This window comes from Monocercomonoides exilis (genome assembly GCF_001643675.1).
Source record: "Monocercomonoides exilis strain PA203 chromosome Unknown scaffold36-1065637, whole genome shotgun sequence".
NCBI lineage: Eukaryota > Preaxostyla > Oxymonadida > Polymastigidae > Monocercomonoides > Monocercomonoides exilis.
Window position 1 is genome coordinate 638,517 of NW_027150581.1, and position 25,688 is coordinate 664,204.

At 39.4% G+C, this 25,688-nt stretch overlaps 3 protein-coding genes across 3 annotated transcripts; 1 reads left to right on the forward strand and 2 right to left on the reverse strand.

Moving 5' to 3' along the window:
- Nucleotides 1-797: 797 nt before the first annotated feature.
- On the reverse strand, nt 798-10,118 carry MONOS_11360fu15608 (uncharacterized protein; the record flags this gene model as incomplete). Its single annotated transcript, XM_067863885.1, has 1 exon — nt 798-10,118. One exon carries the CDS (start codon nt 10,116-10,118, stop codon nt 1,095-1,097), a length of 9,024 nt encoding a protein of 3,007 aa, XP_067723704.1. The 3' UTR covers nt 798-1,094.
- A 4,591-nt stretch (nt 10,119-14,709) lies between these two features.
- On the reverse strand, nt 14,710-23,008 carry MONOS_12163 (uncharacterized protein). The gene has a single exon (XM_067864761.1). It carries the CDS (start codon nt 22,843-22,845, stop codon nt 14,716-14,718), a length of 8,130 nt encoding a protein of 2,709 aa, XP_067723705.1. The 5' UTR covers nt 22,846-23,008; the 3' UTR covers nt 14,710-14,715.
- A 1,555-nt stretch (nt 23,009-24,563) lies between these two features.
- On the forward strand, nt 24,564-25,688 carry MONOS_12164 (putative Protein of unknown function (DUF1295); the record flags this gene model as incomplete). The annotated part of the gene is made up of 1 exon (XM_067864762.1): nt 24,564-25,688. The coding sequence occupies one exon, from the start codon at nt 24,564-24,566 to the stop codon at nt 25,557-25,559; it is 996 nt and encodes a 331-aa protein (XP_067723706.1). The 3' UTR covers nt 25,560-25,688.

Here is a 25,688-nt window from a genome sequence, read left to right on the forward strand (position 1 = left end):
ACAGAAAAAAAGTTAAATAAATAAATAATTAATTAATTTTGATTCAATTTTTTCCATTTTTTGAATATTACTTAGTAATTCATATTTTTCTCTTTTAATTGCAAATTTAATCATTAATTGACATTGTTTAATCATTTTATTCCATTTTTTTGGATAATCGAAACTGTTAGATTTTTGATCAAAAAAAACGATTTGAAAATGAAAAAAAATTCACAATATCAAGCCAAATGTGATTATACAATTTTCGCTCTGTGATTATATGCGATGATAAATGAATGAAAAATTGGCAAATAATGTCGGTGCATGGAAAATTGTTTCCACAAACGAATATGACTGCAAGCGATGTGATTTCATCCTGTTTTGACTGAACTCGAATTTTCATTGTTTGCTGACATGAAATTAGTATTTAAGAATTTTTCCAAAAGAGGAGCATCTGCTGTAATCTAGTTCGTATATAATTACAAATAATTGAACAAAATTGAATGTGACTATGTCCAATCTTTGTAATATTTTGAAAACTGCAAGATCATGATCATTGAGATGATAAAGATCACGAAATGAAGAAAAAAATAATAATTATTTCAATATTTTCCTTGGAGTTTTTTTCTCTAATTCCAAAAAAGAAGATTTGATACTCAGTGCAGTAAAAAAATGTTATCCATATTTTACAGTTCGAAAATATTTTTGTATTTTTTATTTTTATTTCTTTTAACTTTTTAAAGAGTTGATGCATGCATAAATGTGATATTCTTTAAAATGCTTACAATAAACATTAGAAACTGTTTCATTGCAATTCATCTTGTGAGAATTATCCTGATGTTGTTATTAACAGAAAAAATGGTGATGCTAAAAGCACCATAAAACACACACGCCTCTTCCACAAAAAATTGAAAACAAAAGTCAAAATGAGAAAAATAAAAAATTGTTTTTGAAACATTTTGATTCTGATTCGAAGAAAGTCGAAAAATGGAAAGCAGACTGAACTCACTGGGATAATTCACATCCTGCTCTCCACTTCCCATTCAACGAATAATACTCAAAGAAGAAAGCAAAGAAAGCCCTTCTCAAAAGAATGCCAACCAATACGACCATCATCACAAGTATTTTCGGCTTTTCCTCCCTTCTTCTTTGCTTATCGATTCGCTCATCCCATCTTCTTCCTCTTCTTCCTCTTCCTCTTCGTCTCGCAAAGAATCGCAGATTGCATCTGTCAGTGTCACCATCACTGCCCCAGCTGGAAAGTGCCCAATCAGCTCTCGCTTCATCCCACTCAGAGAAGGCCTGTCTGCCTCATTCCACGAGATACACAGCCTCCAAAACTCCAAATATGGTGTGTCCTTCACCAGCCCCACATTCGGCATTTCTCCATTCGCAATCTTCTGCCCAGCTGCCTCTGCCTCATACTCCCCGAACGGGATCTGGAGCGTCAGGCACTCCCACAGCATCATCCCGACCGAGAATGCCACCGACTTCTCTGTTGCCCCCATCTTCTTGTTCATCTGCAGCTCTGGCGCCTTCCACCTCAGACACTCTTTCTTGAAATTGTCATCCTCATCCTCAAATGCAGACGAGGGCAGAGAGTCATCCTCCTCCTCCTCCTCATCACTGGCAGATGTCGCAACAGTTGACGAGGAGATGGATGAGGAATCGGAATCATCGTCAGATGAGAAGTCGGAGTGCATCACGATGCAGATGACCATGTGCTCAGAGAATAGCACAATGTGTGGGCTCAGATTGGCAAGTGACTGAAGAGGGTTGTCCATCTCGGAAAATGAGTGGAGGGCGAGATTGGCCACCCAGAACAAGACCTGGGCAGCTGTTTGCTCTCTTTCCTGCAAAGTGCCTATCGCCATCTCCTTCTTCTCATTCCTCCCATGAAGCAGCATGAACAGCGAATCCCTCAGATCCACAATCAATTTCTCATGAGGTGATGAGCAGGCCATTGCATCCACCAGATTCGACATCGATGAGGTGGTTGGACACAAATCCTCCCCACGAACAAAGGTGGATTCTGTATCTGAAGTGTCTGTGGTTGAAGCGGATGAAATGGATGGTGATGGAGTTCGCTTCCTTGAAACATCATCTTTTTCTTCCTCAACCTTTTCTAATGCCCATTCAGGAATCTTGTCTGAATCTCTGCCCAGGATGTATTCAGTCGATCCGCTCTCAGACAGAAGATGCTCTGATGACTCCGAGTGTCCCAAGCTCTTCGCATACACCCTCTTCTTGATCCTTTCCTCATTTTTCTTCTCTGCTTCCCTTTCTGCTCTCCTCCACTGCTCCTCAGGAGACATCTCCATCGTCACCATCTCAAATGCCTTTGGATCTTTTCTGATGTTATCATTCACAATCTCTCTCAGATCTTCTGCTTCATTCTTCACCTTCTTCCATCGAACAATGAATATCACAGAAATAATCAGAACAATCAACAATATCACAACAAGCACAACAACAATCAACAACCAATACGATTTCCCTTCTTTTCCTCCTTCAACAATCCTTTCATCCCCATTTGCCTTGGGATCACTTCTGTTCTTCAGAATGAAAGAATCAGTTGCAGACAACCGCTTTCCATACACAATCATCACAGACACCTCCGTCTCATCTGGGATCGACGAAAGATTTCTCGAAGGCACCATCCCAACTGCTTCCGTTTCGCTCACAAACCCATCTTCTGCAAAATGATATGTCTCAATCAGGTCTGTATCTCCAGCTGACAAAATCAGTCGGAATGACAAATCGCATGGCAGAAGAAGTGCTCCCTTGAATTGAATTTCAGTCCCACATCCATTTTCGCTGGCCGAAGCCTCTTCCAGCTTGGGAACGAAGAAGGGCGATTCACTTTCTCCTGCTATCCCTTCCAGGCTGCATCCATCATCCAGAATCCACAGCGAAGAATTGGGCATCACCCCATCTCCTCCCTTCAAACTGGAAATGGTCAGCGAAGCAGAATCTGAACAGATGATATTTCGACGAAGTGATGGATATTTCTGAATAAATGGATTGGTATTATCAAATCTTCCATCTTTGATGTTCATAGCACCTCCATATAAGGTTATTCCTCCCTTTGAGGAGTTGCTGATTGTTGTGTCTCTCACAACAGCTGAACTGCTCGAGAAATCAATTACAGACCCATTCCATCTGCAAATTTCATCCATTTCATTATTTGTCTTTTCGAAATTACCAATGAGATTTCCCACAAACACACACGAGTCAAGAAATATTTTGTTTGCATTTGCCACTGACACTTGGCTTCCTTTTTGCAACTCTGATGTGCATTCACGAAAAGAGCAGTTCAGCATCTCAAAGTCGGTCATTGGTTGAGTTGTGCAAATAATGCAGGATCCAGATGATGTTTTGATGATGTTTGAGAATGATGATTGCATCAATGAAAAAACAAGTGAAGAGTTGATTGCTTCGAATGAGATGAGGCTTCTATCTTGCAAAGAGATATTTGTGGCTGACAACTTCGAAATTCCCACATTTTCACACTTTCCACATTCAAACATTGAACTCTTGCATTCCACATCGCTGACTGACAAATCTTCAAATGTTGCTCTTTCTGAACTCAAAATCTGGAATACAGGTTTTGAGAATATCAAATGTCCAACACCACATCGATCTGCTTCAAACAGCCCATCTTCAACAACAACAAGAGAACAATCAAAAAGGATCTGTGAATTCTCCTCTGATCTGTTCTCTATCAGGAATGAAACAGATTCGAGAATAAGAGACCCACTCAGTTGGTGCATCAAACACGAGCAGCCAATATTCCCCGTTCCTTCAAAAACAAATTTCACTCTCTCCAATCGAGCAAACTCCGAAGTTTTCACAACTCCCTCACCTCCCAAATTTATCTCCCAGATTTTTATCTCAGCATTTCTGTTCGCTTCCATCGACTTGATCGTCACACTCTCAGCTGAGCACGAACCAGTTAATCTGGTTTCATTCCAGACATACAGCTGCGAATAATCCGATGGGATGATGTGGCTCACCCCAACATTCAGCGATGAACATGCTCCCTTCATTTCCCCACAGTTCTTGCCGTCGCTGTTGTTTCCCAGAATCGAAGATACAAATATGAATTCACTCCTGAACACAAACACTCTCCTCAGCAGATCCTCTTCATCTCCATAATTGTCTGCTGCGCATCCCCATATCGCCAGCTCCTTCACAAATGGCTCTCCAAAGTTGATCAGGAACTGCCACTCCGAAATCTGAGTGTCAAGGTCAGTGCACTTCACAAACACATCTCTCCCCTTCGATGCAACATTCCCTTGGAATGTGATGTTCGACAGCACAAATGGCAATGCCTTCTGTGAGACACTCTGCGATTTCAAAAACAGTCCTCCGCCTCTCCCAATATTCGAACAGAAACAGTCTGTCACGTTTGTGTGATTCATCTCCAAACTCCCCTTCTCATCGAGAAGGAAAAACACCCCTCCTCCTTCATTCGAACTTGCTGATCCACAGCCATCAATTGTTGAGTTCTCCATTTTCAATCTCACTTCCTTTGACACATCACAACAAAGCATCGAAGGGTTGTTTGACACGCTGTGCTTCACATTCATAAATGTGCATTTGTCAAACAGAATATTCCACACTTCTTCTGCATTTTCATTTCCACTTGAAGAGACCACACTTTCTCTCATCACAATTGCACTTTTCCCACTCAAAAAAATATCTTCAAAGTTCACATCGCTCATGGTTGTCACACAATCAGTTGATATGCTCATTATCTCATGAATCGTTGAGAATCCAGTTATTTCTGTCTTTTCAATCGAAACAATTCCTTTTGATGCACTTATCAGCACAAATGCTAATTCACCTTCAGCATCATCTTTCATGTGAATTGAGCAACGCACAACACTCGTTTTGATTGCATCGAAGCCCGACTGGATGAGAATGCTTGCCTCATTGTCAAAGACAGTCGGAATCAGAATCCCCACTTCTTTGAACTGAACAACTCCTCTGCACTCAACAACAACATTCCCATTTCCTTCAATCTCTTTCACAAATTGGATTTTGTCTGATTCTCCATCTGTTCCTTCCAGCATCACCCCACTCACACTCATTTCACTCCTCACATCACAAGTCCCCTGAACAACAATCGATTCAATCTCTGAGTCACTCCCTCGCTTCACCCCATAATCAACCGATCCACATGGATACTCCAACAGTCCACACACAACCACATTGTTTCCTCCTCTTGCAACAAGCACACTCGTTCCAATCTCTTTCCAGAAATAGATCAGTGGGATTGCACATTCCTTGTTTCCCCCATCAAACCCTCTCATCGAGTCTTCTGTCAATATCTCCAGTCTATCTTTCACAAATGGCAGTGTTTCGTTCTTGATGCTGCTGATAAGCGATGGAGATGAAACAAACAAGTCCTTTCCAAACTTCGCATTGTTCGGCTTATCGGATGAAAAAGTTGGAGAGGATATCACAAAATCTGTCTCACCCATTTCACTCAACAAGTTCAACATTATTCCTCCTCCATATCCAACACTTCCCTCTCCATATGGTGCTGTGCAACAATAAAACTTACACCCACTCACCACAAGACTCGTTTTTGAAAATGCCTCACAAAAGAGTGCACCTCCTCCTATCTCATTTCCTTTTCCTTCAACAGCACATCCTTCGAATGAACAGTCATTTATTTCCACTTTGAAATCTCTTCCATCATTATCATCCTTATTGTTCGAAACACTTACACATCCTCCACTTCCCTGTGAGCGAACAATCGATGAAAATGTGCATCCTGACATCTCATGGATATTTCCATTGTGACACTCAACAACACATCCATCCCCAAACGTGATTTCTCCAAAATCACTTTTCGTCATATTCATCGAAGACACACTTTCAGCATTCCCTTCAACAACGAATAACGATGAACCCCACTTGGCACCTCTTTCACATCCAAAACCAATCACTTCCACAATCCCTCCAACAGCCTTCACAAACACGGTCGAAATAGCCTCTGCGCCTCCCTCCATCCCGCATTTGCTCAGTGTGAGCTTCCCCAAACAACACTCAAACACACTTTCATGAAAGGTCAGCGATCTCTTCAAAGAAAAGATAATACCAGTCATTGACACAGGCACTGCATTTGCAATAAATCCACTTTGAGCTCCCTCCTTCTGATCAGAAACATCACACTTCACATTTTCCATTTTTCCTTTGATGCTCCATTCATTCGAAGTCAAACTCAGTTCTTCCTCAAAGACAAATGGCTCAAGAAGTGCAACATCCTTTTTCTTCCCTTCAAAATGGACTGATGCTGCCTTGGAGATTGTGCAGCATGGAAACTCTTCGAATCCACACTTCGAAAAATCATGGCTCAACGATCCTCCTCCAACAAATCCACATCCTGAAAAATTATTCCACAAATACAATACCAGCGGAATGGCAAATGCTTCGTTCAATGAGGATCTCTCAAATCCATTCAATTTTGTCAAGTTATTCAAATCAACTCCAAATCCAATTGAGCTTCTGTCAATCACACTCCAAAGATCATTTGCATTGATAAAGATTTCTTTCCCTTCTCTCGCATCACATCCAGAAAACAATACCTCCTTCAAGATGAATGAGCTTGCTTCATCATCCAAATGAAGATAAATCCCTCCTCCATATCCACACTCTCCACCTGCTGTTTGCATCGCCTTGCAATTAGTGAGCCCGAACAAATCGTTTTCATCATTTAAAGATGTTGTTTTTGCTGAGTCTGCCTCTGTCAGGTTTCCCACAGTGAATGATGATCCTTCTTTCATCTCAACCCACAACCCTCCTCCGTTTCCTCCATTAATCTCACACTCTCTCATCATCCCTCCGACTATTTCCAGTGAGCAATCTCTCCCAAGTGTGCATTCAATTGCCCCTCCATTTCCTTCAATTCCTTTGAATCCACTTATCGTGTTGTTTGTGAGCTTCAGAAACTTGGAGGAATTTGTGGAAATTACTCGAATAGATCCTGACTGCAAATCTGTTTGTAAAGATGCTTTCACTGAAAGTGTTGAATCTTTAATCGAAAAAGATGCTCCATTCTCCACTCCAAACAAAACACTATTTGTTGTCGAGCTAATATCCTCAATATTCATGGAAGTGAATGTTCCTGCAGCATTGCTTTCATCAAGATTAATCAGCGGATAGTTCCCAATAGTCAAGTGCAACACAACAAACGATGATACAGAGACCTCTCCTGCTGTTGTTGACAAAAATACATAAGATAACGCTGATTGGGAGCCTTGAAATGTCAGTGAGCAATCTTCAAGCGAAAATGATTGTGAGGTGGAACTGAAGAATATTTCATGATTTGGAAGAGCAGAAGGAATGGAGAAAATCAATGTTCTCAAATTCGTATTAGTGTTGACTGTTATCATGCCTTCTCCACTTCCATCACATTCATCAATCACCTTCCATCCGCTGTTTTCATCATTCCCCTGGATTGTGTGCTTGAAGGAGTCGAATGTCAGCTCCTCTTCCATTGCAATCATCCCATCAACAACAATCTTCTTTTCCTCTTCTTGCCTTGTCAGCGAATGTTTCAGAGTCAGACAGGGAAACTCAGCATATCCACAATGGGAGTGATCAAATGCATCAACATTGCTTGCAACAACCTCTTCTGGCAAAGAAATCAGATACACACACAGCGGTATTGGAATCGTTTCATCTCCATTGTGGAATCCCCGAATTTTGTTTATTGTGGAATTTGAAGCAGTTAATGAAGTGATCTTCCCACTTGTTGCAGTCGTCCCCAGATCGATCGAGTCAACAAAAATATCACTTCCCCATTTCGCCCTGTTCCCTTCAAATGCTGATGAAATCAGAAATTCTGCACTTGTATCTTTCACTTTCAGCCCAATCCCTCCTCCTCTCCCTTGAGTGGTCGAGGCATAACAGTTCTTCACAAACCCTCCATTCATCGTCAATGAGCCAATATTCCCCACTTCAATCATTATTCCCCCTCCAAAAACAGAATCTTCACTTCCACAGCCATCAATTGTACATCCTTCAAGTGTTATCGAAAATGACCCTTCACCTGAACTTATCAACGATGATCCAGCTGTTGTCCTCACAATGTTGCTAAATGTGCAGTTATCCAGAGAGAATGAAACTGACGATCCTTGAGAAAGAGATATCGCACTTGTGGTACTGAATGTTTGCAACCATCTCACATCTTTCATTTTCAACTCTCCACCATCAACTTTCACAAGTGAGTTTTGAATGCTCCTCTCTTCTGAATGAGCTGCATCCATCGAAATGTTCATTCTCTTCACATCCATCAATCCTCTTCCCTGAATCTCAAATAATCTACTTCTTCGATTATTTTCAACTGACGAGTTGTGAACAACTGACAGATCGCTCACAGTCAATTCCCCTGTTCCAATACAAAATAGACTCAGTCCACTTCCCTCAAATTTTGTTTCAATGGCAGAGCCAGATGGGGAAACTCCACTCAAAGAGATCGTTTTCTCTCCAATGTCAACTCCTTTTCCTTCCACAACTGTTCCACTCAACACCTTCATTTCCTCCACAAACCCTACGATCAATTGTGAAAGGCAATGGCTGATTGTTAGACAGGCATAACTCTCATTCAATCCACAGCTATATGTATCTTTCGCTTTGGATTGAGTCAATTTGGAGGAGACAAATCTGCATTTCCCACCATTGTTTGGCAACCATTCACTTTTATCGCCTCCAGCATAATATCTATTTTCATCTATTCGCGATGAAAAGCACCAAAAAGCTTGAGATTTATTATCATAACTTAAAATAACCACATCATTTCCAAATGAGGCACTATTGTTGTGAAAATAACAAAAGTAAAGAAAATTCCCAATTTTTTCATTTAGGGAAATGCAGCAACCGCCTCCCATATATTCGCAAAGGCAATTTAAAAAAAGGCAGTTTTTCAATACTATTTTTTCGTTAACACCACAATCATATCCACCACCTCCTCCATTTTTTGAGCTGTGAGCGCTGCAATTTTTAAACGAACAATCCAAAATACAATCTTCTGTATTTATTGTTTTTGTACTGTAAATTCCAACTCCCCCTCCATCATTCCCTGACCAGCAATCTTCGAACAAACAATTTTCCAAATATGGCTGAATACATATTCCTGATATCTCAACTCCAGCTCCTCCCCAATCTGTCGATGAAGCACAGAAGCACTCTTCAAACACAGAATGCTTCACAGTGCATTCTCCAATATTCAGAACATAAATGCCTCCACCTCTTGTGGATGTTGCTTTGCATTTCACAAAAGATGAATTCTCCACAGTGAGCGTTGCGTTTGGATTATCATGAACATACAGTGCTCCACCGCAATCAGCAGAACATTCAATCCACTCTGCATTTTTGAATGTCTGTGTTTCTGTTGTTGGCAGTCTATCTGTATTCCTAATTCTCCAATCTCTTCTTTCGTTGCGATGAAATGTGCAATTGCTGCACAAAAACACTCCCGATCCCTGTGTTCCACTCGCTATCCCTCCTTTAAGCACATTCATTGAGCTCATCACAATGCTATCTTCCATGTGGCTTTCAGTGATTGAGTCTTCACTTTTCATCTTTTCATCGGCTTTGTTCATCTCAGTCACATTCGCAAAAGTGCATTTTTTCACAACTTCGCTGAATCCTTCCCCATTCCTCAAAATGCTCCCTTTCCCACAAAACGCAATGTTCCTCCACTCACAGTTTTCTATCTGCACACACGAACTTGCTTTTTGCATCTCCACAACACTATTCGACAAGGAATAACAAGAGCTGCTCATCAGCGATGAATTCCTCAAAATACAAAACCCCCAATTGCAAATCGTCGAAGACGAAAGATTCCCTTTTTCAGTCAGCAGGCAACATCCAAAACTCAGCGCAGATTGCTCCCCAACAAAAAACGAACACTTTTCTCTTGATCGATAAATGCAAACATTCTCCACTCCCATTGAAGAGTTGTGCATGCTGCACATTGTCTTCACAATGCATTCTTCGTTTCTGTTTTGTCTTCCTTCAAGCATCCCCATCCAGCATTGGAGTTGTTCCTCATTCTGGTCAGGTAGTTGACATCTTCCCCATGCACCAATCACCAATTCAAGGCAAACAACAAGAACTTGCATTTTTCAGCCAAAATAATTGATAGATCATCCATCCATAATCCATCTTTTCGGTTCTGCACTATTATTTTTAAAGACACAAAAAGACTTAACAGCATTTATTCTCATATTTTTATTTCCATGTTACAACTTTTCCCCGCATTTTTGAATCTAATTGGCTTTGGAACAAACTTTTCAAAATATGTCAATCCAAACAGAAGCATTCAAAAGGATAATAAAAGAAATCTCTGACCATACTTCTGAAACTTAATTACTGCTGTTGCTTTGAGAGCAATTTTCTTTCCGAGTGAACCCTGTTCTGCAAATGAAATTTTTTATCATTTATTTTTTCTCTGAATTTTTCAAAAATGTGCTTCTTGAATTTTTTCTTTTGGAAAATGACGCAACAAAATCATGGAAAAATAATAATGAAATAAAAAATGAAAATATAAAATAAAATCAAAAATAATATTTTTAATTCAAAATTTATAATATTAAAGGTGAAAAGAAAAGAGATAAACTGGATCAATCCACAAAAAACAAAAATAACAACTCAGAAAAGATGAATTCAAACTTCTTTCAAGCTCCTAAAAATCAGCATACTTTGCGTATTCTTGCTCATGATTCAACTCCACCCAAGCGCCTTATCTTTATTTTTGAAAATGGCAGCAATCTATTTTGCCATCCAAGCGAGATCAGCAAATTGCAGGCTATCCTCTCCTTTGATTCCGCAAAGGCAAAGGCACATGAAACATCGAAACGGAATAAATGCATGCAGCAGCACCGATAGAAATAAATAAAGAAAATCAATCATCATCGAAAAAATCAACAAGGGCCTTCGCTTTTGAAGAACGGAGAACAATTTTCATCTTTGATTGAAACAAGCACATTCACAACAGAGCGAACGGAGTTTGCCATTTGAAAGAAATTGGCGCAATAGCTCATTTTGTTCGATATGTTGAGGCTTTCGCTTTGATCAGCTCGCTCTTTTAGCTTCAATTCGCAGTTTTTGATTAAATTTTTTGTGAACAACGCCCTTCATGGTACGTCCAAAAACATTTTTGGCACTGCTTTCTCCTTAGCATATAAAATTAATGATGCGCTAAATAAAATAATTGCCACAAGAAATTCGAATCTCAACTCGAATAAACACAAAAAATACAAACTATCGGAATATCATGTTGTGCGTTTTTCTTAATCCAGCAAAAGCACACTTCCCGGAATGCAGCAAATATATGTCATATGAATCTTTGATCGTTTGAACGCTTTTGCTGCTCTGGACAGTTTTTGAGGGAAATTCTGTTTTTCATTCATCAGAAATATATGTTGGGCGAAAGATTTGATTTAAAATCGTTTTTTGTGTTAAGATGGAATGACTGGTGGATGAATAAGAGTCACGCATATACAAATAATTTTTTCGAATGCTTCAAGCTCGTGGTGGTGTGAATGGGATTGATTTGCTCAGTTGAGCGCGAATATGCATATTTCACTTTCAAATTGAAATGAGGCATCCAAATCTTCGGTATCTCTGCAAACACTGTAAAGGACATAACGGATCTTTATATGTAGAAGCTGGTCACTTTGTTTTTGAGCGAGTTGATTTGGGGCTGAATTGATGGTGATTTATTTTCAAAGAATGACGAAAATTGACAGATACATACTTGCGCGAAGCTAAATCGCCTGAACCAATGAGCATTATTGAGCGCACATCGGAGATAAAAACAATTTTGTTTGTTCATTCGTCATTTCATTTATATTAAATAAGTATTTTTTATTTTTTGAAACATTCAACTTTAGCAGATCAATCCTTATCTTTCATGCTTGAATTTACAGCCCTGCGCGCATCTTTCTCAGGATTCACAAACGCCACAGCTATGCATCTATTTGCCATCTGCGTTCCTGGTTGATGCATTTCGGGAATCACAAATTTTTGTTTTCAACAAAACCATTCAAATGACTTTAAATGAATCTCAACTGATTTATTTTCCACTCCCAAAAGACGATTTGGAGCAGTCAAGGTGAAAATCTGCTGCACAAAAATTTGTGTTATTGAATCGAAATGCTTCATTAATTGAAATGGAAACAATCTGGAAGACAAATTGAAGAGCCAGAATTTGCCTTTGTCAAAAAATACAGGATGCGAAGTCAGCTTGGAATGCAGAGCGACTTTTCTTCTGAAATTGAAGGTTTCACAACGAAGCAGTTTGTTCAGGCTGCGAAGCAGGATCTTCTGAGATTTCCGCTTTTGATGCGCATTGTTTCTTCTCTCAGCCAGGAGCCTTTTCCTTTCGAGAGAAAGAAGCCATCACAAGAGCAGCCAGAAAAGTGCCTCTCGCTTCACCTCGCTAGCATTGTTCAATCATTTTGGCTTTCCAGATGTTGCAATGTTAAGTTCATTTCATTGGATTGGGAACAGAATAATTAGAAATTTCTTGAAAATGCTTCATTCAATTTCATCTGAGACTTCACATTTGATTTTCGCTGCGACGGAATACAAATACTTTTGGGCTGTTGTAAGTGCAGTAAACAAGCACTTTTATGAGGCCAAGAATTTCAGCGTATGCAGCAGGGCTGTTCAGAGGAAGAAGATGGCAGAGAAACAGGGAATAGTGCTGCTGGCCTTTGTTGGAGATGCATCAATGGGAAAAGAAATACTGAAGATGATCAACACATCACTTGCTTCACACTCAGAAGAGCATCTGATAAGGAAATGGATTTTGGAATCGAAGTGAAGAAATGATAACCGAAGAAAGATGAAGAGAGATCGAAAAAGAGAATTCCAATTCTTTGAAAGATTACAAAAAGTTGTTGGATGAGGAAGAATTGAGCAATGCGGATGGCTCTATTATTGCTGCATGGTCAACAAAAACTGAAAACGTCTTTTTTGATAAAATCATCGCCTCGTGCAAATCCTAGAGCATGGTGTTGCTCATTTTTAGTTTTATTTGAGCAGCTGGGGAACATCTCTGGCTCAAGCAGAGAAAGATGGATTTAGTAGCTTCTGCGGATTGTTTGAGCGCAATATCAGTTGGATTTTCTCTTTTGTTTGAAACTATTTTATTCTTAACCAAAGCGGAATCAGTGTTTTTGCAAAGTTGCATCATATATTTTTTGGCAAGTGGGAGTTATTGCAGCAGAATTTTCAGGATTGGTCAGAGAGAAGTTGAAGTATTTTGGTCGACTTTTTTCGAAACCAGTTCATGTTGCGTTCGATTTTCCTCTTCGCAAAGATTGCTGATATAATTTATTGAATTCATTGCAGCATTTGACTCAACATAAAGTGCAATAGATTGGCTTTCACCAATGTGTTGCGCTTTCCATTTTAATTGGCCGTTAAATGCTGAGGAACGAATGAAATGCTTTTGAAAAAAAGAATGTGAGGAAAGGCAAAAGCATTGGACCAGAAGTGGCCTTGCCAGAAATGAGTGAAGGAAGAAGAACGCGATTGATTGATGATTCAAAAAGATGATCTTTGAAGAGATTGTTCATATCAAATTTGCAAATATGAATGAGGCGTTTCTTTATCTTTGACAAGCCACGAGCAATTCAACGTTGTTTTTGTTGCATCAGTTTGTTCTTTGGATAAGCTGGAAGAAATCAGCAAGGCTGAAACAAAAAAGAAGAAAACCTCTTGTTCTTTGCACTTATTGCGATTCTTGGAAAAGAGAACACGAGAAAGGAAAAAAGAAGAGAAGAGAGTGAAAAAATAGGAAGAGGATTTATCGAACAAAAGTGAATTCGAATCAGTGATTGTTTTGAAGCTGAGGAAAGGTTTGCAAACAAAATAGCTTGTTTGACTTTTTTTTTCACGAGCTCTTCTTTTATTTTTATTTTATTTTGTTATTTCTCTCAATTTTTAAATTGTTTCTGGAAACAGAAAAGAGGTCACTCGAATAACTCTTGTTGATAGGCATGTGACATTTGAAGGCTCCAATGAAAGAAACATCCACAACTGATTGTTTCAGATTTCTTGCTATCTTTTGGATTTTTATCGAATGTTTTCTGTGCAACAAGAATGAAGCCAATCGACAAAATGAGCAATGAACCGCTAATCTGGTAGATGCAAGGTCTAATCATTTATTTGCAACAAACATTACAAAAGAAGCAAAATGAACATAAAAGGAGAAGAAATTGCCAATTGAAAAGCTTTTAATCTTCTTTGGCTGTTCCGTGATTTTCCTTGTGAAAAATCATTTACTAATACTTTCATTTTTTGTTGCATACTGGATGTTTTATTGAAGAAATGCAGAAATCATCAATTGCTTATTTGCTCTGGGGGAAAAAAAAGAAAAAAGAATCGAATGAATAAGGAAAGAAATGCTTAAAAAGAACAAAAAGTGAATGCACAGCAGCAGAAAATGTTGCTGATAACACTTATTTGATGAACAATTGTGTGAAGTGCATGACATTTCTGGATTAAAGAATGTGAAAGCACAACCGGTTTGAATTTCAATTTCTTGAATCTCATTTTCTTATCACCATTTTTTCTGATTGGTTTTGTTATTTTCGTTCTTTCATCAATTTCTATTCAGCTCCATGGTGTGTTTTTTGCATTGATTGCGAATTTGCGAAAAGACGAATGAGCAACTGAATCTGAGGTTCTCCTTTTCAACTCTTTGATTCATCTGTCAGTTTCATCTGTGAAATAGCTTTCTTCGTGGTGTGAGTCTTCGATATAGATCACTGCATCAGACATTGTGAGCATCACTTTCCCTTCTGGAAACCGCTGGATAAACTCTCTCTTCAGTGTTTGAAGAGAAAGACGTTTTTCAGACTCAGATGACAAGCACAGCATAATTATGGATTCTAACGTTGACTCTTCTGTTGCCTTCAAATTAGGCCTCTCCCCATTCGCAATCTTCTGCCCAGCTGCCTCTGCCTCATACTCCCCAAACGGGATCTGGAGCGTCAGGCACTCCCACAGCATCATCCCGACCGAGAATGCCACCGACTTCTCTGTTGCCCCCATCTTCTTGTTCATCTGCAGCTCTGGCGCCTTCCACCTCAGACACTCTTTCTTGAAATTGTCATCCTCATCCTCAAATGCAGACGAGGGCAGAGAGTCATCCTCCTCCTCCTCCTCATCACTGGCAGATGTCGCAACAGTTGACGAGGAGATGGATGAGGAATCGGAATCATCGTCAGATGAGAAGTCGGAGTGCATCACGATGCAGATGACCATGTGCTCAGAGAATAGCACAATGTGTGGGCTCAGATTGGCAAGTGACTGAAGAGGGTTGTCCATCTCGGAAAATGAGTGGAGGGCGAGATTGGCCACCCAGAACAAGACCTGGGCAGCTGTTTGCTCTCTTTCCTGCAAAGTGCCTATCGCCATCTCCTTCTTCTCATTCCTCCCATGAAGCAGCATGAACAGCGAATCCCTCAGATCCACAATCAATTTCTCATGAGGTGATGAGCAGGCCATTGCATCCACCAGATTCGACATCGATGAGGTGGTTGGACACAAATCCTCCCCACGAACAAAGGTGGATTCTGTATCTGAAGTGTCTGTGGTTGAAGCGGATGAAATGGATGGTGATGGAGTTCGCTTCCTTGAAACATCATCTTTTTCTTCCTCAACCTTTTCTAATGCCCATTCAGGAATCTTGTCTGAATCTCTGCCCAGGATGTATTCAGTCGATCCGCTCTCAGACAGAAGATGCTCTGATGACTCCGAGTGTCCCAAGCTCTTCGCATACACCCTCTTCTTGATCCTTTCCTCATTTTTCTTCTCTGCTTCCCTTTCTGCTCTCCTCCACTGCTCCTCAGGAGACATCTCCATCGTCACCATCTCAAATGCCTTTGGATCTTTTCTGATGTTATCATTCACAATCTCTCTCAGATCTTCTGCTTCATTCTTCACCTTCTTCCATCGAACAATGAATATCACAGAAATAATCAGAACAATCAACAATATCACAACAAGCACAACAACAATCAACAACCAATACGATTTCCCTTCTTTTCCTCCTTCAACAATCCTTTCATCCCCATTTGCCTTGGGATCACTTCTGTTCTTCAGAATGAAAGAATCAGTTGCAGACAACCGCTTTCCATACACAATCATCACAGACACCTCCGTCTCATCTGGGATCGACGAAAGATTTCTCGAAGGCACCATCCCAACTGCTTCCGTTTCGCTCACAAACCCATCTTCTGCAAAATGATATGTCTCAATCAGGTCTGTATCTCCAGCTGACAAAATCAGTCGGAATGACAAATCGCATGGCAGAAGAAGTGCTCCCTTGAATTGAATTTCAGTCCCACCTCCATTTTCGCTGGCCGAAGCCCCTTCCAGCTTGGGAATGAAGAAGGGCGATTCCCTTTCTCCTGCTATCCCTTCCAGGCTGCATCCATCATCCAGAATCCACAGCGAAGAATTGGGCATCACCCCATCTCCTCCCTTCAAACTGGAAATGGTCAGCGAAGCAGAATCCGAGCAGATAATGTTTCGACAAAGCGATGGATATTTTGCAATGAAAGGATTGTTGCCAAAGAATTCTCCTTTCTCTATCGTCACAGATCCTCCTCTCGCAGTCATCCCTCCCTTTGAGGAGTTGAAAATTGTTGTGTCTCTCACAACAGCTGAACTGCTCGAAAAATCAATTACAGATCCATTCCATCTGCATATTTCCTCTATTCTGCCATTTTCAGAAGACTCCATTTTTCGATCTTCATCAACAACACCAAGGAAAATGCACAAATCAAAACACACATCAGAACAATTAACCACTGATACAATCGATCCTTTCTCCTTTTCGCTCAAGCATTTTCCAAATGAACAATTCGAAAGAACAACATTTTCCTCCAAATTCTGCATTTTCACAGCACTTCCACTTCTCAACAGCGTTATGTTCTGAGCATCAAGCTCCTTCATCTGCACTCTTGCCCTGCCACCAACTTCTATTGCATTTCCCTCTGATAATATATTAAGAATTTTGGTTTCTGATATAAAAGCTTTTGACTCACCAATGAATTCTATCAAAGGCACTGATGTTTTCATTCTCACCATCTCGCACTTGTCCATCTCCAGTTCTCCACCTTCGACAGCCATTATTGAGTTTTTAATGAGATATCCAAATGATGAAGATGAAAATTCGCATTCTCTCAACTCTGTTGTTCCGTTCTGCACTTTCAGAATGTGTCTGTGATTTGCTTCAAACATTTCTCCAAACTCAAATGCACATCTCTCTGCAACACACTCATTCACAAACACAATCACACTCCTTTCGTTTCCCATCTCTTGAATGGTTGCATTGAAATGGATTGTCGCCTTTGTCTTCTTCACTGATTTCACGCACAAGTCTCCGATCACACATTCTCCACCAATGTCTCCTTCTCCATCAACAAAAATCATATTTGCAACACCTCTTTGAATGTGGCTCGCACTGCAGCTGATGCTTTTGCACGGATTTGTCTGTGCCCCGCACTGCCTGCTGTCTGTTCCTCCAACATTCGCAAACACCTGAACTGCAAAATAGAATGTGATCAATGGAATCAGATCAACATCTCCACCTCCACTCGCATCGCTCCCCCAAACAGAGTTGTTCAACTTCAGTGCTTCTTGGCTGAAGTCCAGTGAAAACAATGTTTCGTTGACCTGCGAATCAATCGAATTGCATCGGATGAACACATCCTTCCCCACGTGTGCATCATTCATCATGAATCGGATGTTCTCCATTATCAGCCCAAGTGGCGATGCTGGCATTTGATCTGGCACTCGATTTGGATCGAGTGCATCAATCATCATCCCTCCTCCCCTTCCATTGGCTGTCGAGCACACACACATCCCAAATGTGCATCCGCTCACTTTCAGCTCTGACTCTCCTCTCTTCAACAACACTCTCATCCCTCCTCCTTCCTCGCTCGTCTCGCTCATGCACTTTCTCAGCTCGCATCCTTCCACCACACACTCCACCCCAGCTGAGAACGATCCCACGCTCAACGCACATGCTCTGTTCTCTGTGCATGTGATGTTTGTGAATGAAGAGCCATTCACTCTCACTGTTTGCCTTGTGTTCACTCTTTCATTGCTGAGCAACACATTTGTTGGGGATGGCTGACTCAGCGATATCAGACTGCAACCAGATATGGTTGTGTTTGATATCGACACATTCACCACATCAACCATCATCACACCTTCTGTGAATTCCACAAACCCTTTTGCCAGACTGAACTGAGAAAGGGTACAATCCTCAATTGCCACGCTCCCTCCATCTGCCTTCATCAAGCAATAATTTGTTTCCTTTGTTGCCTCCCCGCAAGCAAATGAGCAACAAAAAACAGAAAGGGCAGATGCTGTGGAGGAGAGTGAATGAATGAGCGAAGAGTGATGCAAAAGCTCGTTTGGCAGAGAAAAGGCAATTCTGGCAATGCTGAGGCTCACATTTGACTGAATCATCCCATCTTCGCTGCCATCTCCTTCTGTCACTTTTATTGTTGCTTTTCTCTCTTCGCCTTCAATCCACACACTCAGCCTCTCCGATAATGACGATGATGACGATAACAACGAAATCGAGTTGCTGAGCTTCCCAGAATTTCTGATTGCTATTTTTGTTTCTTCTCTTCCAAGAGGCGAGCATCTCAATGAAACAAGATGATCAATTGATGAACATGGTGCTTCTGAGTTTCCGCACCCACTGAAGTCTCCTCCTCCATCTCCTGATACATATCCATTCCCACTCCAATTATCCCACAAATACACTACCAGTGGAATCACATAAGTCTCTCCTGTGCTCGCTCTCTCCCATCCACACAACTCATCCAATGACCCCAACTCCTCATCACTCATCTCCCATTTGAAGTTATCCTTATTCACAATCACACTGAGATCCCATCCCGAAACAAACAAATTTTTCCCTTTCCAGGCATTGCACCCAACAAATGTCATGCTCTCCAATGAAAATATTTCAATCCTCTCATCCAAACTCACAAATATCCCTCCTCCAAATCCTTTTCCTCTTATTTCTTCCTCACTCGATGACACTTCACAGTTTTTAAACTCTACCCCCTTCATCTTTATTCCGCCTCCACTTCCAACTGATATCATCATCCCTCCTCCTCTTCCATTTGAGTCTGTTTCATTCTCTGTCTTGCAACCATCAAATGTGGTTGACCCATTGATCACAACCTCTTCGTCTTTGCCAATTGAAATCTTCATTCCCCCACCACAACCATCTTTCTCCTCAACACCACACTCACTGAATGTGCTATTCGTGATTATTATAACATCAACAATATATGTGTCAGAATTCTTGCTTTCCTTTTTGGCGCAGCTCCTTTCCAAACAGCTTCCTCCTCCATTTCTCCTCGATATTCCAGTCAGAACACAATTTGAAAATTCTGCTGAACTTTCTCCACCACATCTGATTATTGGATCTGACAAGGTATTTATTGATCCTTTGTTCGAGAAGCCTGTCATGTGCAGAACTCCTCCATCAATATGAAAGACACAGAATTCGATTTCATTCAGTGAGTTTTTGATGGCAGATTCAATTGAGCAATCACTGACACTCAAAGCATTTGAAGAGGAAAGGATGAATGAAGAGGCTGGAGAAAGTGCTGATGGAAGCGAAAAGCACATATCTTTCAGCAATGCTGCCGATGAAATTTTGATCAAACATTTAGAGTCAAACTGAAGAGTAGGCGCAACAACCTCAACAGCAGTGTCTCCAATTGTGCCTGTCACATTCCAAAACTGGCTCTCCATTACAACCTCTTCACAGAGCACAAATCCATTTTTGATTCGGATTGTTCTTGACACAGCCCCATACCACACCTCAACCACTCTCTTGATCGATGAGCACGGATACTGCTCCATTCCACATCTGCTGAAGTCCAAGCTTTTCTCTCCTCCAACAAATCCAACATCTCCTGCTTCCATCATAAATGGAAGAAGTGGCGCACACTCCTCCCGGCACCTATCCTCAAATCCCAATAAGTCTCTATCTGACATGCCCTCATGCTCAAAGCCAAATGTGATGTGACTCACAACATCTCTCAGACACTGTGCATTCACAAATATGTTGTTCCCTTTTTCTGCCTGGCAATTCTCAAAAGAAGCATAATGGATACAAAAGGCACTATTCTCATCACACACATCCAAATAAATCGCTCCGCCAAACCCTCCAACTCCATTCGTATTTCCCAAGCAGCAACAATTGCTGAATGTAACATAATCAACATTCTCATCAGCACTTTCGCTTGAGACATTCCCAATCTCCATTTGTGAGCCTTCATTGAGCTGAATCCACATCCCTCCTCCACATCCATCCTCGCACACACAATTCCTCATCATTCCTCCTGAGATGTTCATCTTCATCCCATTCACCAAATTCCCACAAATCACACTCCCATCTCCACTCATCCGAGAAATACCCTCAACCTCAACATCATTCATCTGAAAAAATAATGAGTGCTCTCCTCTGATCTCGAATACAGGAACGGATGAAAATGATATTTCACTGATCTCAACAGAGTCAAGAATGACAGATCCCATCTGAACGATCATTAGCGATGCTGATAATGCACAGCTTTCATCGTTTCTCAATGAAGTGATCACACACTCAACCAATTTCAACATCCCTTCTTCTACCAACACTTCCATCAGATGAGACGATGGATTCTCCATACAAATAAATTTGATTTTTCTGAAACTTCCCACTCCTGCTCCAATGGCTACCAACGATTCTCCATTTGGTGATCCATTATGAACAATCACTTGTGTTTTGTCTTTCCCCTCAAATGATACCTTCATTTTTCCAACATCTATTTTGTTTTCTTCATAATCCCCAACTTCAATTATCACTTCGTTGCTGCTTCCTTCTGCATCCAGCACACTCATTCCATATTCAATTGTTTTGCATCTCCTTCCATATTCATCTCCTGCCCTCACAAGCCCACAGGCCATGTGATCCAGTCCTTCCATTGAGTTCACAAACACTGGGTTGAAGAAGATCTTTGGAATCCAATTGTCGTATCCTGTTTCTCCTTTGACCACTCGATTGCTATTTGCACTTGTGCTTGAACGACAGTGTACAAACGATGTATCATTGATGTTTGTCCATCCCTGAACAACATAAACATCATGACCCAGATTCATTGCAGTGTTATTCGAAAAAAAGCAAAACATAATCGGTGAATCATTGTCTCCTGTGGAATTTGACCAGCACATACCTCCTCCATTATACTCACTGTATCCACCACAAAGTGAACAATCAGATAAAATGGCAGTTCCATTTCTAAAAAATCCAACACTTCCTCCTCCACTATATTGAGTTGTGTTCTTTCTGCAACAAAAAAAGATGCTATTTTCAACAAGGCCCTGATTATCGTTGTGTTCAATCAATATCCCACCTCCAATATGTTTGGCTGAACTATTCGAGCAATTTGTGTTCTTCATTGAAAATGTTGAAACATAATAAAAGTCAATGCATCCTGACGAATCTTCTGCTGTGCAAGAATCAAAACTGGAAGATATAACATAGAGTTTTTTACCAGAAGATCTTGATGAAATAGCTCCTCCACACCAAGAGGAAAAGCATAAATAAAATTTGCACAAAGTTACGTTCAAAAAACCCGAAGAAGTGAAAAGTATTGCACCTCCATTAACTCTTGATGAATTGCCAGTTGAAATGTTCTTGAAATCGCAATCCACAAATGTTGCATCACCAGAGCTGATTGTTTGCCTTGTCATATTTTTGCTTCCAATTACAGGATCGACATTTTCTCTCCGAACACATTGAGAATAACTCGAATTCCAAGCCAAGAAATGCTTATATTCTGAACGCATCCCTTCGATCAATCCTCCGCCAAGTGGAGAATCCACTTTCTCGACAACGCATCCAGCAAAAGAGTAATCATTTTTTGAATTGCCTATTGAACATTGATTATTTTGGATTCTTGCACTTTGTGAGATATTCGAAAAATGGCAGTTGAAAACTGATATTTTCCAAATGTTTGCGCTTGCCAAAAGAGAAGTTGATCTTCCAAGAGAAAATGAAGAAAAAGCGGAATCAATTATTTTCAAGTCTTTTTTCTTAAATTCAGAACTTATTTTTTCACATCCAACAAATGATTGACAAATTTCTGCACATTCGGTACTGAAATAAGAAGTGTTGCTCAGAATCAAATACCCTTCATTTAATGTGAATAAATAATCGCTTGATGCTCCTCTTTGATGGATTGAACAACAATGAACAAGAACTGTGGATAAATCGTTGATGAACATGAGAGATCTTCTCTCTTCTTTGAAAAAGGACAAATATTTCATTTCACAACTCGAATTGCCAAAATTGACCATCGCTATCATTATGGATCTTTGATTGTTAAAAACTCTTTTTGAATCACCAATTGTCTTCAGCTGACAATTCTCAAACACCAAATGATTGTCCATATTCTTTAATTCACTTCTTTTATCTTTTGATAAATATCCTCTCTGTTTTTGCATCAACCCTGGTGCTTCAGCATCATTATTAGGGATTTTGCCTTCATTCGCTTTATTATTTGCACATGAGCCATGAAAATTTAATCCATCAAGAATTTCATATGAGTGGTCGTAGAATAATCCTTGATTCAAAATATGAGCATTTTGAGAATCGATAGCGCATTTTAAGTTAATGTGTTCACATTTGTCAACAATCTCAAAGCTGCTTAACAATGCAAGCAAAGAAGACAAAAGTACAAAATTCATCTTGAATATAAATATGGGTAATAATTTTTCTTCAAAAGATGAATATCTGGGAAATAACATAATTATTCGTCAGTGTTTGCAACACAAAATAATGAGATTTATTCAATGAAGGAATTGAGAAATAACTTTTTTATTGTTATTCCATGCCATATCGTCTTATTTGATTCCAAAAAACATCTCTTTGCTAAATGTGGAACCAATTGAAATATTTTGTGAGAACGAAGCATTTTAAGTTGAGCACAGAAAAGCATATGGCTGATCATTTTTGAAATCATATTTTTTCTGAAAAAATATTTAGTTTGAAAATTCGTTTTGCATATTTGTCAGTGAACATTTAAAAGTGATAACACCGTCTTCAAAAAAAAATGTCATTAATGCATTTTAAACGTGAGTCTTTTAAAACAATTGCAATTTATAAAATACTGGAATGATAATATTCAATTCATTGACAAACGAAAATTAAAAATTCGAAACTTCGAAAAAAGTTATGATTTCAAAAATAATCACCCATATAAAGACAACTGTTTCGCTCTAGAAGTAGACCATTTCCTGTAAGCATTGAAGTCATTAACAAAGAAACAAAAATATCATTTTTCGTTATTTTATTTTGAAACAGACGAATGGCAAAAGTGTTTGAGGCGATTGGTCAATGTTCTGGTAACAATAGTTTCAGTTTAATATTTCTAAAAATTTTATTAAAAATATCACATTGAAAAAGTTTTTGACAACATTCAAAATAATCCTGATAATTGAAATGGAATGATATTTTTCTCGATGTGAACCCAAGTTCATTGAGTTTTCAGGGAAAAATTAGAAACTGTAGTTTCAAAAATCTTTCAGACAATAATTATAATAATGATAACAAAGGTTCAACAAATATATACTGGCTCAAAAATGTTGTTTTCGTCGAAAGAGAATTTGTCATTTGATAAAGACATAAATACGAAATATTTATTTGTGATGAAACAAAGCTCAGTTTTGACATAGCCTTTGATTTTTTCAAACACTGAAATATTTCTGTCTCTTGATACCTCTCATCAAGCTGTTTTTTAATAATTAACATTTATATTTTTTGTAAATTAACTTATTCAGATCCTATTCCATAATTATTTTTATAACCCATTATTACGTAAATAAATATTTTACCAATGTTCCAAATAATGTTTAATGAACAAATGGGATTTGAATTCTGGAATTAATCAAAAACAAAGCAGGAAATAATTTATTTTTGGATTCAGTTACATTAGCCTATGTCTATAATTGCATTTGGAAGCAATTTGTTAAATAGTAATTTTATTGTTTCGTCCTTGCTGATTGGCAGCGTAATTTTAATTGGCTTTGCAATTAGTTTATGTGCTCCGCTGGATGCTTTGTTAATCATTTTTCCAATTTCGGTGATAATTTCATTATGTGCAACATTTCTTCTTTCGATGTTTTTCCACATAAGACAAGTTTGCTTCATAATTTTAAATATGCTATTAGTTTAACGAACTTCTTATTTTTCCTTAAAGATATTACTTTTTATGCTTACGTTAATTTGGGCGATAAGGATATCTGTTCATCTATCATTACGTTTTTTTCGATGCAGAGAAGATAGACGCTTGAATCCAATAAGAAATAAACCCTTCAGATCATTCGCGTTTTTTATTGTTTTGGGATTGTTTGCTTTTGCATATTGTGTTCCTTCGACTCTTGTTGATTCAATTCGCGATATCAAACAAAAGTCTTTCAACTCAAGAGATGTTTTTGGAGTTTGTTTATGGTTGATAGGATTTACAATGGAAGTTATTTCAGATGCTCAATTAAATAGTTTTCGGAAGAAATTATCAAGCTATGGACGTATTTATCAAGGAGGTTTATGGAAATGGATGAGACATCCAAATATAGTTGGTGATGTACTCTCTATTTGGGGCATCTTTATCTTGTCTTCTTCTGCGCTTTTGAGATATGAATGGTTTTCGATTCTCGCTCCATTATTTTTGACTACGATGCATTTGTTTGTCACTGGTATTCCTCCATTGGAGAGGGCAATGGCTTGGAAAGAATGGATGGATGGTGGGTTTATGTTGTGGCAGCAGTCAACAGGAAAATATCTCCCATTTCTGGCCATGTGGCGATCAGCGAAGGCGAGAAAGCTGCAGAAAAAGCAAATGCAGCAGCTTCAAAAGCAGAATTCAAATGATAGCTTTTTGAATAAAAGGAATAATGAAAACGAGAAAAGAGAATTAAACAATATCGATAAGTGCTTTCAGAACATAGATGATGGTCGATTGAAGAAAAGAACCACTGAACTTCATCTGCCATTCCAAGGAAAGAGTGCAATGATGGGTCCATCATATACCGTTGGATATTCTTGCCCATCTAATCTCTATTACAATGATAGCGAAAATGAATATGCATTCGAAGTATCTCGTCCTCCTATCACCGTCAGAGACAGGCACGCAAATGACAGAGATATTCTGCAAAAAACACATCAACACCAAACACATCACCATCACCATTCATCACTTAGCAGACACGATTTCACTGTTGAGATATCTCCAAACTGCGTTAGAAAAACTGTGGGACAGTCAATTTATCCATTCTCAGCAACATCACTCCCTATTTGTTCATCAGCAACTCCAGAGCATTCTTCAGCCCTTCTCACACCAATGACCCTTCGCTCACAGAGAGTGCTAAATGTGTATGGCAATGCCGCAGGGAAAATGGGGAAGCAGATTGATAGATCAAGCATCTCTTCGCAACTTGGAGGAGAAGAAGGCGGAGGAATCTGATTCTTGAGAGTACCATCAATGTTTATAGAGATCTTGTTTTGTCATTCCTTTCATTTTGAAGCATTAAAAAATATTTTAGTTGTTGAACTTTCTAGATTTTTGTGAAAATTTTCTGACAAAAAAAAAAAA